General features: G+C 43.7%; 2 protein-coding genes across 2 annotated transcripts in view; one reads left to right on the forward strand and one right to left on the reverse strand.

Annotated features, from left to right (window-relative positions):
• Positions 1 to 13,746, reverse strand: part of tm4sf5 (transmembrane 4 L six family member 5) — a 252,573-nt gene that overhangs the window by 124,008 nt on the left and 114,819 nt on the right. The gene's annotated exons all lie outside the window — the stretch shown is intronic.
• Positions 8,300 to 13,731, forward strand: LOC146969230 (uncharacterized). Its single transcript, XM_085758981.1, has 3 exons — positions 8,300 to 8,575; positions 10,184 to 10,921; positions 11,748 to 13,731. Exons 1-3 carry the CDS (start codon positions 8,461 to 8,463, stop codon positions 11,831 to 11,833), a joined length of 939 nt encoding a protein of 312 aa, XP_085615107.1. The 5' UTR covers positions 8,300 to 8,460; the 3' UTR covers positions 11,834 to 13,731.

A 13,746-nucleotide genomic window follows, 5' to 3' on the forward strand; every position in this document is an offset into this window, starting at 1 on the left:
CAAGCACAACAGCATGTTTAAGATATTTGATCATCCTTTTCGTTCCTCTTTTTTATTTTGTTCCTTTTTTTTAAAAGTTATCCCAGAGTTGTCATATTTTAGCAATTAATAATTGATACTTAAGTCCTGTTTTACATCCACTTACATTCATATTTGAGCATGAAGGATGGGACAGCTAAAGGCCACACAGTGTCTTAGCTGGAAACACCTGTAGAAATGCACTCTGGGAATATTAATCTTTTAATACCAACTGTGAGGAGGGAAAGTTTCTGTCAGTACAGACATCAAACAAGGGAAGGTAATCTTTTAACAGCAGTAACATTTTCAGAAAATGGTAAGCCAAGGTTGTGTCACTTTTATGAAACTCTCATGAATAGACCACTCTGTTACATAACACTGACATTATTCACACCTCTGAAGAAAAAAAAAAGAGATGGCATCCTGTGCGCCAGCGTTAGAAGGTCAAATTGGAAAAAGCTTTACCGCCAAGTTCTGTTAGCGTCACTTGCACAACCCATAATGCTGTTGGGCTCTGACAGAAAGGTGCACATTTAGACCCAGGTTTTAAAGGTTATTTAGCATCTTGCCTGGTCCTGCTGTTATGATTAGGGACCTATAAATCTAAAGATAAATGCCAAGTTGTTTTATATTTTGGATCCAAGTGAAAGAAAACGTTTCTGCCCTGCAGCTCATTCCTTATATAATCACTACAATCAAGATCCAGCACACATTTTCACCTTAGCAGGAAGAAATAGCAAAAAACAACCCAGAAAACAATAAATCATGTTTATTATTATTATTATAAGAATTAAAACAAACTGCAGCTTTACGGTAGCTGTTTGGCCAAATGGACAACACTGGACAGAGTCCTTATGCTAGGCTAGGCTAACCACCTCCAGGTTCCAGCTTCATATTAGACGGACGTGTGAGTGTGTGATTTCAATCTCTTATCTAATCTAACCCTTTTATATAAAGTACATGAACATATTTACCAACATACGATATTACATTTTTGCTTGACACTTCTTGAGCGAATAGATGAAGATGAAGTTCAAACAGATCTGTCTGACCTGGATTACTTTTACTTAGGTCAACCCATTGTTCTTCGGGCTCCTTGAGAAAGTCCTTCCAGTAGATTCAGTACAATCACATGTTAACGGCAACTCCTTCAGGCCTGCACAGGAAGCCACCTCCTCTTCCTGTTTAGTCTAGCTTCTGATTGGTCCCCGAGCTCAGGAGCATTTCCACAACAAAGCAGTCAACACCACATTAATCACATCATCTAAAAAGGGCTTAAAGTCATTAATTTATTTTAAAAAGGGGCAGCGGAGGGGACCAAAATACAGTCAAAACAAAGGAGGAATCACAAGTGAAGCTCTCTCCCCCTCCCACATACAGCCTCCATAAACTCCATTTTAGGACATTATGTTGGTTTCAGAATAAGTGGCCTCCATAATTAGTAATAAGTCCACCGCATTAGTGTTTCACATGAATACAAAGCAACGCCCAGTGCAGAGAAAGTATTGTGATAAGAGCTATTCAAGTGGCTCAACGCCTTTTATTCTGCTTATCATGAATAGCTCACTCTGGGGACACTGTGGCCGCGAGAGAGTCCAAAAAAAGTCGCATTTCAGATTTGTTCTCAGATGTTACATAATCGGCTGGCATAAAGTTTTCTGCTGCAATAATCCTCTCTTTTAAGAAACAGTTTATCAGAATGACATAAGTTGAAAATAAGCCTTAGAGAAGTTAAGGAATTCCCCCAGACTGACCCTTCCTCCTGTCTGCCCTGCTCCTGTTGTGTTTTTACCTAACCGCCTCTCTAAGTCAGACAAATGAAAAAAAAAGAAGCGGAAATTAGCTCATCAGCAGACTGACGCAACCCTCTTGTAAAGATAACTGGATGAGAAAAAAAAGCAGACAGGGTGTCATTCCTTCTGCTCAGCACGAGCACATTAACATGCCTTATTAGGACATCTGGAGCCAGTTGTGAGCCATCGGGATGGCAGATGCAGCCCCTTGTTTTCTGTGTTTTTTTGTTTCTTGTCTGCCGCTCACAACTTCCCTTTAGACAGCCTGAGTCATGTGACTATTCCTGTGAAACTTGGGGTGGGGGGTGGGGGGGGGGATTGGGATTGAGACTATGACCGAAAGCAGAGTAGATAATTAAACAGTGACACTGCAGGTACATTTTCGGTAAAGATAAATACACAAGTGTTCCTGTAAGGACAAAAAAAGAAAAGAAAAGAATGGAAGACGTTTTTCATTCTGGCACAGCTCCATGTCAGTGTGTAGTTAACTGCTCTTGGATCAGGTACAGACTACACCTCCAGCTTCACTTTTGGTAAACTGCTGTCAGGCACCAAGTCTTGTGTTATCAATCTCTGACAAATTACACCCTTTCATTCACAACCCAAACAAAAGAAGTGTCATTTACAAGCCTCATATTTCTATGCCACTGATAATTCCTTCATCAGTTCTAACACCATGCTTCTCTTTTTGATGCCGGCGCTAATTTCCTGTCTCACTTTTTCAGCCATGAGGGCAGGTCAAAAATGAGGGAAACCAGGTTTACAGACAACATCGATCTACGTGTAAACCTGTTGCCACTGTAAACAAGCTGTTTCCACACGTAGTAGTGCTCACGCTTGCGTTAGGGCTCAGCTGTTTTGCGTGTTTGCAGACAAGTAGGCTAAACACACAGATTAGCACGTTCTGATAAAGATCGTATTAAAATTGAAACATAAAACTTTCTATGTCCCAGTTTGTTTAATTGTTACTGATAACAGCAGTTGACAACTTGACATGAAGTAAAAAATGAAGCCAGCTTTTTCCCAAGCTATCAAACTGCAGCAGGTCAACAAAGAGTCTGCTGCTGCCATGCCAACAGCTTATAAGGTAGTGCTAATAATACACAGTGGACACTAGGCCTAAACTAAATGCTAAGTGTTCACACTGTATGTTCACCATCTGCATGTTAGCATGGTAACATTTGTTAATACATTTGTAGGTGTGAGATGTGCATTGACAGTAGGATATGGTTATATCTGTATATTAAACTGAACATTGGACTTTGGTGCAGCAATCCTTCCAATTGTTTTTGAGAAATTTCAGCCAAGATTAAATCTTGATCTCATTGTGGCTGGTGAAGTGCCTCATTGAAAATCAGAGGATAATCCGTTATTGATTCCTCTTCTGGGAATGTCTGAAGATTTTATGTCAGTCCAGCTAATGTTTGTTGAGATATTTTCACTGTGGAGGAAAGACAATCTGCCCCCCACCCCCTTTCAAAACTTCCAAACAAAAGCATTTAGTTTGGTGTAAATATTGTATCATGACATTTCATTATTCATGCACAGGTCCAGAGTTGTGCGCAAGCAACATTTTAACCCCCTCATGTCTCTGCGGTATTATGCAAGCACTCTCCCTCTTATGTTAACAGACTGCAAACAGTAAACAAACAGAGGGCTGCACATCAGCTCCACAAATTCCTGTGTATCCACAAAAATGCAAGCGGCCTGTAATAGGCTATGCATGTAGCACAAACATGTAGAGAACACATTGCTACTGTAGCAACATTCTGAGGAAGTCGCCTCTCCCTTTTAAATCTTTACTGCAACGAGGCATCAAAGCTTTGGGCTGCAGCCAAAAACTGGAGAGTGAGAGAGATTACTCTTTTTTTTCCTTTTTTTTTTTTTTTTTTTTTAAAGTAAAACCAAAACTCCTGTAAAGGTGTTAACCTCTCGGATTATGAAGTCACACTTCATAAAATAGTTAAGAAATTCCCAGTTATCAAATATAGATGACACCCACTTGTTCTCTTTCTCCACCATAAGTCATTTCCTCAGATTTTATTCCTTTGAATTTAGCGGAATAACAGGAAAACCTGACAATGAAGCCAGCAAATACAATGAACCCCTGCTGATGACTTCTCTTTTGAGTAACTGAGACATTTCCTTCTATGAAACCAGAGGCCTGTTGGACTTGTTCGGGGAGGTGAAACCGTGGAGGTGGATGAAGACCTGGGTTTAAACGACTCGTGATGAAATCTGGTCACTTTCACTGTGACTTGATAGGGACAAACATGTGAACGTAAATGGAAATAGTTGGTCATGCTGCTCACTCTGTTTCCAAAGCACAGAAGAGGAGTTCTTCATATGACTGGTTTTGTCATATTTCTGCTGGTGATCAGTACAAACTTGTGATTATAACCACGTGAGGTCTTTAACCCACCAACTCACTGACACTTCAGTGTCTGTTTGGACATATACAGAGAATTACTTACTGTTCCCCACTCTGCTTTGCTGTTAAAAAGCAATGTCATGCTCACAATTCATAAAACAGCTGGAGACTGACTGACAGAGTTACGCAACGCACCTCTGGTACAATTACAAGACCTGAACTGGATGACATTTTAACACACTCGCTGTATAGGACACTTGTCATCACCTTAAAAAGACAAAAACAACAGCTCCTCCTCCTATCTTGTTCCCTTTTGTAGGAAATTTTTGAGAAGAGAGCAGGATGACCCATAGATGTACAGTCACCATTCCTGTTTTCATATCTCCACGCCTCATCCTACTTCCTCTGATCTTGTTGCTGGATTGCAATGAAAAGGTTCAAGCAAATGACAACAAAAACTGGTAAGACAAGAAATGGAGAGGCAAGGCAAAACAACTCTGCAGCAACAATCAGATATGATGTTGGCACAAGACAAAAAAAAAATCTGACCCTAACCCGAAAAGGCCTTTGTAATGCTTTTGGCTTTTTGGCTTGCCTAGAGAATGCCCATATTTTTTGTGGTCCCATGAGGGTTTTCTTGGCAACCATGCAGAAGTCTTGCCCTTTTGGAGTCCATTGGGTCCATTGGGAAGCCAACACTGTGGGCTGTGCAACTTGTGCAACTGTAGAGCCCACATGTGCCCTAGAGTGGGCTGCAAGTGGGACCAGTTTTCTGCCCACAGTGGCCCCATAAGGGCCCCATGGCTGGGTGGGGCAATTCAATGATTTGGGCAAATATGATTTTTTTTTAACTGATGATGACTCTAGATGGAAAGCTAGTGGCCCACCAAAGTCATCAGGACTCATCCTCTGGAGACCACAAATGACTGCAGAAGATTGGCAGCTCTGAAAGTTATCATATGAAGGTGCAAGTTCATCAGATTCTTTATATAGCGCTGCATGTGCCAGGAGCAGATTGCTATGATATCTGACTCCTGCTCAGGTAAAAAAAACAAACACATTACACACTGGAACGCTGCCTTCATTGTTGTCGAGCCAAACTGCTGTAGATATACATCAGGCGGTTGTGACATGAACATTTGATTTACAGCATGTCTAGAAAAAGAGAACCGGCTGTAAAACACCTCTGTGATTGGATGACAGCTTACACTGTGTCCACTTACTTCCTAAAATGTTCTGTTTGCTGTGTTTCCAATAATAGCAGTGTTAGATCTCTGTTTGTCTTCTCAAGACAAGTCTGACAAGAAGAACAGAGATCCCAGCTGTGTTTGTGATAGCAGCAGAGCAACGAGTAACTGAGTAAACCATCTTCTTGAGAATCATTGTTTCACTGGAATTGAAAACCCAATATTTTTCCCTTCGTTAGAGTTGCTTGTTAAAGATAAACTGTGATTTTGTTTTTCAAAATCTCCTCTCAGCTTATCTAAGAACAATGACGCCTTAATTTCCCTCCCCTCTGCCTGCTCTCACAGATTGTCTTTGTTTCTCCTACACTGACTTAAAAACACCTGAGCAGAGGGTCGTAAACTTGTTGGTTTCAGTCTCAGGACATTTGAATGAATGGCTGCTGATGGTCTGTAGAGTCTGTAGCAGCCACACCCATAAAGTCTGTTGTTGTAAAAACTCAGAATAGTTTGGTATTAACATCAAGTATTTCCAAAAACAAGGTACAAGTGAGGCTGATGGGAATGTCTTTACATTTGCATTTATTTGGCCATAAGTTAAAGTATTGGACAAATAGATTATGTTTCTAGATGAAGAGCCCTCATTGATGAAAATTACAAGTTATCAACAGTTGCCAAGACATTTAGCTAACCAAACATTTAGCTTGTTTAGTATTCGTGCTCAGTGCTATAGCAGGGTCCAGGGATCACCGCACCAAACATGTCTATTTGGGGCCCATATAGGGCCACTGTGGGTGTGCGCTTCCCAAACTAAGAAGAATAGGGGCCACCAATGAGCTCCAAAAGGGCAAGACTGCTTGATGCCCTGCATGGGCTAACCCATAGAGGGGCCCCTGTGGGCAAGGCCATACTGGGTTTCCCTCAGAAAACCTTCAATGGGCCCCAAAAGAGCAAAACTGCTGTAGGCACAGTATGCGCTAACACACACAGGAGGACCATGTGGACATTATCTGGGCAAACTGACAATTGGGTTTAGTTGGGCAAACTCGTGTAGGGCCCACATGGGAGCAATGTGGGTCTTGGCCTGCCCACAGTGTCCCACAGTAAACCTACAACTACCCACAGTGGGCCCACACAGGCATGTTTACTGGGACCAAATCCATTTACCCAAATCACCCAAACTTGGTGCCACTTGGAGTACATATTGAAGTATTTCACAGAATAGGTGAAAATGGCAATTCATACCAGAACATCCATCACTTTTGGACATGAATATTGATGTATCTTCTATCCAACTGGGGACCTCTGACCAATCATACAGTGTGTTTTAATTTAACACCTCATTGTTTGTACTCAGTGACTGCTTCTCTCATCGACTTTTTAGCTGAAACCTCCAACGTTCGCCGAGCTCCAGAGCTGCAGCTGCAGTCCTGGCTGTGCCATGCTTTGGATGCTGACTCTGTTGTGCGATATATAGGGAGGGTGGGTGCCTGTCTGAGATGCTCCATTATGTCACTGGTGCCCCAAGAATAGTTCCAGTGTGTCCCGCTAGGCACTGAGGCCGGTGTGACGTCCAGAACTTAACTGTTGTTGGGCCAAACCCAGAAGAAACAGGGGCCCTACTGTTTCCCCACGTCAGGCACACCCAGCCACACACACACACACACACACTCACAGAGACGCACAGACGCATACACACATGGAACCGTTTAAAGTTTTCCTCTGCCACTGTTCAAAATGCCCCCAGAATAAACACTGGGAGCCGATCTGAACCAGGGAGACCAACGATCCCCATTAAAGACGAACTATGACGCAATGTGATGGTAATGAGAGGTAGTGGGTTTCAGATGTGTTCCCAGTTCGGTATCGCACACATGCTAAAGTAGGGTAATGTGAAACTTTCAGCTGGGGGAGAAAAGTTTCATCACGGTCCCTGACTAACGCACTGTGATGGCGTGAACATTTTTAACGGTATTTCACATTAACTCTCATAAAAAGCTGAGCTAACAGGAAAGTCACTGCCAACATCTGATTTTTATTTATTTATTTATCTTGATTAATCATGTGTTGCAACAAATAAAGTGTTGTGACACTTCTCTGTGTGATTGTCTTTTTTTAATATGTGTGACATATTTCAGACTAAAAAAGTCATGACTTAATTTAGAAAAATATGATAAATTAATTGATATTAAAAACATCACTTAACACAGTTAAATGTAACAAGACACATTGACATTGAAATTAGGCCTCATAATCTATAATCGGACCAATTTTCTTACAGTTAATTTGTTTACTGTTTTAAATCACTTCAAAAGCAGCAGTCAGTCTCTACAAAACTCAAACTCTTATAACTTCAACATTTTTTTCCCAAGAGGACACCAAATGTGTCAGGGTCCATTTGAAAGGATGTGTCTGACATGACAGCGGTGCACAATTTGAGCAAAACCATACAAACCATGGAAATATGGTTTTTAACTTTTTCTTTTTTTTCTGTTCAGTTCATACTGAATTCACAGCAGATGATGTGTCTCTGTGTGCAGCAGCAGCAGCAGCAGCAGCAGCAGCAGCAGCAGCAGCATCGTATGTCACCTCAAAGGGACAAACTGAGGAAACTGTGATAAGCAGCTTAAACAAACACAAAAAGTATGCCAGTAAGTGAATCAAACCCAGGCCAACTGTCATCCATCTTCTCCTGCAGGTTACTGTAAATCCCTCTCCTCTTGTAAATCATCACCACCATCATCACCAACAACCCCCCTCCTCCTCCTCCTCCTCCCTGTCCCCGTAGACCTCCCTCTGCCTCACACCAACCACCAGCCTCCTGAGGGCTCGCCTTGCCTGCTTCGGACGCAAATGCAGTGCTCGTCCACGCGCTTGTGACGAGCTCGCGCCTACGCTGTTTTAAAACCGTTCTCCCACGCGCTCAGTGATTCACTCAAACTCGTACGACGCAGAGCAGAGTACAGAGAGAGAGAGAGAGAGAGCGAGCATGACCCAGTGTCGTCCATAAAGTGTCTCGCTTGTGTTTATCTCACCGGACAGGGACGGAGAGCTCAGAGAGAAGAATAAAACAACAGCCCGACTCGGAGTGTGGATGTTGGGGTTAACAGACTCCCACCTGCCCACTGAGTTTGAACGGATCCCGGGACTCCGAGCTGGTTCACCTGAGGCGCACGAGGAGCACGGCGTTTGCATGAGACTGTGTCCAGGTAGGGAACACTTTTCTTTTCTTTTTTTAACTTCTCCTAATTTGTGAAACAGAGGTTGCAACACGTTTCTGTAAACACTGGTCATATCTCCGGGCAACTCAGGGGAAAGTGACGCCGTCCGGCAGGTTTTTCTTGCCCCGAGGCGCTGAGTTCTCCGGGTCTCTGCGGAGCTCACCGGACTGCGTTCAAAAACCTGTCAATGTAAACTTTTCTCGCTGATTACAGAGGCTGTGTGGTGTGTATATTGAGTTTAAGTTGTTTTAATGGATCAGTAGACTCTGCCAGTTAATTCGGCTTAAAATATATTGTTGTCATCTCTTTTATTAATAGTGGTGGAGGACTAGATGAACCATATGCCTTGTTTTAAGTTGGATGCATCTGTGAAAGTCCTGACTTTAGAATATTAATTTGGCTTTTAGTTGAATAGATATTTATTTTTTCTACATGTTTTGAACGCAGCATTGGTTTAGATTGAAGATCATCATGTCCTGTCAGATTAATGCAGGTTTGATGCACCTGATGTGGATGTAAATTTGACCTGTGTCCACTGACAGGTGTTGTACAGGTGTGTAGCATTGGTTTCATGTGCTTTTCATATAACCTTTATTCTCTAGTAGTGAGCTTCGTTGTTTCATTATTATTGTGCATCTGCATGTCCTGGGTCGTGCTATAAGGCTGTAGGTCAACGTGCATCTCCCCTCCCTTTTTGTTTTTTGAGATGTGACACACTCTCAGAAGCATGCCATTGTTTGCGGTAGAAATATTTAGGATGGGAATGCAAAGCTGTTTCCTGCACAGGAGAGAGGAGAGGGGTCGGGGGCGGGAGTAGTTGGACTAACAATGGCCCCCACCTTGGAACAGTCGGCGGTTCTCTCCCTGCAAGTCACTTCTGAGGACGGAGCTAGGATGTTGAAAGAATGGCCAAGAAAAGAGAAAGGGGAAAAAATAAAGCGCAACACAATGGAGAACAGGCAGTTCTGTGGGTATGTAGGACTGGAGACAATGGGGGGGAAGATGTGGTTGCATAAGACTTGACTTAGTGAGGTCACAGAAGTGGTCCAGTAACTAATAATATGGTGACATTAATGTAGTTGCAGCTTAAATAGCTCAATGTACCTGCTTGATTTCCTTAGGTCACCTTGTGTGCGACAGTAACCTTCACTTTACATTGGCACGTTTCCAGTTCATCGTTGTGTTTGTACATCTCTGTAGTGTTCACAAGCCTCAAGCCAGGCCTGACAGTAAATATTTAATAGTTGGTGTCTGCGGTGAGTGAGTATTCCTCGCCGAATGCGTCACTCACGTTACTGATCCTGTTTGGTGGCCTTTTTTGTTGTTTTTCTTTTCCACGCTGCAGTGCAAATTAGTGCTGACTGCACGCATTTTTCCCTTATCAAGGAGTTGTGAGCATAAGCACAATAAAAGTCAAGCAGAAAGAGAGAGAGAGAAGAGTTCCTTCATGCTTGAGAAAGTCCTTGGTGTCAAAATAGATCAGGATGAACTGTTTCCCTCACCTGAACAAAGCTGAAGCATCTGTCCTGTTTAATTATTCATGCGTCTTCTGAAACGGCTCCACTAACGTCACCCTCTTCATCTGCCTCATTTCAGATAATAGCAGTGGATGCAACTACGCTCCATTTATAGAAGGAAGGTGGAAGAGTGGGAGCGGCTCTGAAGAGAACCAGCGGACTACAGTCGGCGCTTACACCACGGCGAAGATTCCCATCCGATCCAACCTGAGGCGCACCATGTCTCTCAGCACTTTCCACCTCATGCAGACCCTAAAGAACTCTCCGGCCGCGTTGCGTCGCCGCTTTCGCCGCGACCGCACCGAGTCTTTGTCCCACGGGGACCCCCTCTTCAAAGTCCACTACCTGGGCACGGAGAAGATCTTCTCTCTGGACCGAGAGCAGGCCCAGGAGGCCATCAACCACCTGCTGGAGGGCATCGCCAACGGGAAAAAGCTGAGCAAAGATCACGCCCTGGTGGTCCGGCCGAGGTACGTGGAGGTCAAGGAGCTGAGCACCGGCCGGCAGCTCACCAAGACGTACCTGCAGGACATCGCGTACTGCGCCGCCGACGCCAACCGGCCCAACGTCTTCCTGTACATCTGCAAGCATCACGGGCAGCAGCTGCAGTGTCGGGTGTTCTGGTGCAGCCGGGCCGAGCGGGCGCGGGACATGACGGCCTGCCTGGCCCACTCCTTCCAGCGGGCGCTGAGCGACTGGCAGCAGGACGGCTCGGCCACGCTGACGCCCGGGGAGGCCAAGGGGAAGCGTGGGGAGGAGTCGTCCAACTCTCCGGCCAACACGAAGAGCTCCACGCTGCCTGCCAGTCTGGGGAAAGGTGAGATGATGGTCCAGACTCACAGAGAGCAGCTAGTGGGGGAGGTTTTCTAGCTCCTGCACATTTTTACATTTTGTTTTATTCCTTAAAAGTTAGGGCTGCCCCCGACCAAAGACTTTCTTGGTCGCCCAGTAGTCGTCATTTAGCCATTAGTTGACTAATCGTCACAGATAATGATGAATATACAGTATATTAGGGAGCAACAAGACAGCTTGAATTCCAGAAGGTTAAGTAATATTGTTACCAGTTTGCTACATTATAGAGAAATACAAAGCTGTAATAATAAATCAAAAATGATCCCAGATTTTAGATTTCTTGCCCTGACATGATGGTAATAGTTAACTGTCCAACAACCATGATATGCCCTGTATCTGGGCCTTCAAATTAAAAGCCCTCTAGCCTTTCATACACAGTCCAGTCTTATAGATTTTGACTTAATTTTGACAGGACAGGGCTCCAAGTGTTTTTTTTGTGTGACCAATTAAACGATTTAGGTCGACTAATGACTTCTTGGTCAACTATTTGGGGACAGCCCTAATAAAAATACATTTTAGTAGCAAAATTAGCCAAACAGAGTCAGATTCTGACCTCCGATCAGCTGCTGCACTTTGGTTTTGTGCGTCAGAGTCGTTCATCTGACCACTGGGTGAAAGTAATGGAAACCGAGTGTTGAAGCAGGTAGCGGTCAATGAGTAGCTTCACTGGGACACAGCAGAGTCAAAACGTTGTGTGTTCATAATTAATATTTAAACACCAGTGTTCACTCTTTAAGTCTGTAGCTGCTAAGCCAACACCTCTGACCCTTCGCTGTGTTTCCTTTTCGCAGTTCGCTGGAAGAAGAGAGGCTCCGTGTCCCGCAGCCCGATGAGGGCCATCACCAGGAGAGGATCTGCCTCCGACAGCTGGAATTGAACCCACGATCCCCTCCCATCTATCCCACCCTCACACATAAGGAGGGGGGATGCACATTAACCTGATGACAACCTCAAGGATGACAGCAGCACTGAAGGGAGCTGGGGAGTGATAACAAGACAGAGGGAAGGACAAAAGGGGGATTCAAACTGGGAAGTGGGGAATGTCCATATTTGGAAGAGAGTGTCTGAGGACTCTGCTTGTGAGAGGATGTGGCCATAATCAGTGAGTGTGTGGACTTGACGGTTTGTGACGCAGCAAAGTTGTCTCGTTGACTGGCGTCCAGTAGCGGCACAAGACGCTTGTTGACGGGGTTCTCTTTTGTTCGCCTGTCAACGCCAGCGTGCGGACTTGTGACTTTGGCTGCGAGGCCCATTTGAGGACCAGGACTGAGTCACGTCTTGGGTCCCTCATCGTTTTGTTTGTTTTTTTTTCTCGTTGTTTTGGTTGGCTTGTTTGTTTTTAAGGAGTCTACTTGATAAAGCCACCGAAAAGGGTTTGGTCTGTTGGAAAGAGACGAATAAAACCAACAGTGAAGCAACCATCCACAGGCAAAACTGGAAAAGACGACGAGAGTCCTGACGTTTCTGAAGGCTGATATTTTTATTTAACTGACATTTGTTACAGGTCATGATGATTTTATGTTTTTTTTTTTAAACCATGTGGCACTAGCAAGTACGTTTTCTTTCCCTTCTTTAAAAAAAAAAAAAAAAATCTTTTAAATCCGATGGACACAACCACACTTCTTAATCTATGTTGCAAGAGTTTTGGCCAAGGTTACATAATGTTGGACACTGCTGGCAGGTCATACTATAGTCTGTAATCCACTCAGATGCAAGTGACGTAGTTAATTCTGAGCACTTTCCAAATTTCCAGCTGTAAAATCCAACACTTGAACACATCTCAGTTTAATTCCTCCTCATGAAATCACAAGTTATATCATTTCCTATTGCATTTTGTTTAAAGAGGCCATTTGCTTCAATAAACTGCATGATGTGCTGCAGCACCTGCATTGTGAATAAAAATAGACCTCTGCAGGACTTTGCAGGGTCAACGAGAAACAACCCCTCCCTTTGCAAACTACAGCAAAAAAACAAACTCAGAAGAGAAAAAAAACAAAAAAAAAACAGATCCCGACTGTCCACAGTGATAAATCATTTGCATTCATATGGGAAAAACACGACTCGTGACGTCTGTGTCCGAACACTGGGAACGCTGTGTTCCCAATGTGGAGCCTCTGTGAGGAATGTGCGGCCGTGCACCTGCATTCCTACAGGAGGAAATCTGAGATGGAGTATCTTCTTAAAAAAAGCCCCCCCCCCCCTGAATTCTTCTCCCACGTCCAACCATGACTTTGCATTCGGAGCGGCCTCATCAGTGGATGCTACAATGCGCTTTTAACTCTCGAGCCCCTCGACTTGCTCCCATTACCGAAGCCATAAAAGGTGCCCTAGATGCCCGTTTTTAAGTCTATTTAAAGAGACGGTTACGGGCACAGATATGTGCAGTATTGCATAACGCGCTCTCATGATGGCGATGTTGTGTCCACGGTTTACAAATGAGAGACGTGAGGATTAGCCGTTCACCCGTGAGGTGACCGTTCAGTTCTCGTTTAGCGTTTTTTGACCAAAACTAAGCTAGAGATGCTGTTTTCTCTGAAGCAGAAAACGTGCCAGTGTTTTCGACGGGTGTGCCACTTGGTTTTTTTAGTTTTTTTTAAGTGGTTAATTTTATCATCTTGTACCCTTTAATGTATCTTTTACAAACGGCACAACCTTCATCTCAGATAACAGGGTTCAAGTGCCTGCTTTAAGATATATTTTATCAATGTTACTGTTTTGTCATTGTACATATTTATAATATGTATTTTATGAATTATTAAAACTTTTTATACAACACTTTTGTTTGTTTGT

Source organism: Trachurus japonicus, chromosome 18 (assembly GCF_045865225.1).
Source record: "Trachurus japonicus isolate A0001 chromosome 18, Traja_1.0".
In the NCBI taxonomy this organism is placed as follows: Eukaryota; Metazoa; Chordata; class Actinopteri; order Carangiformes; family Carangidae; genus Trachurus; species Trachurus japonicus.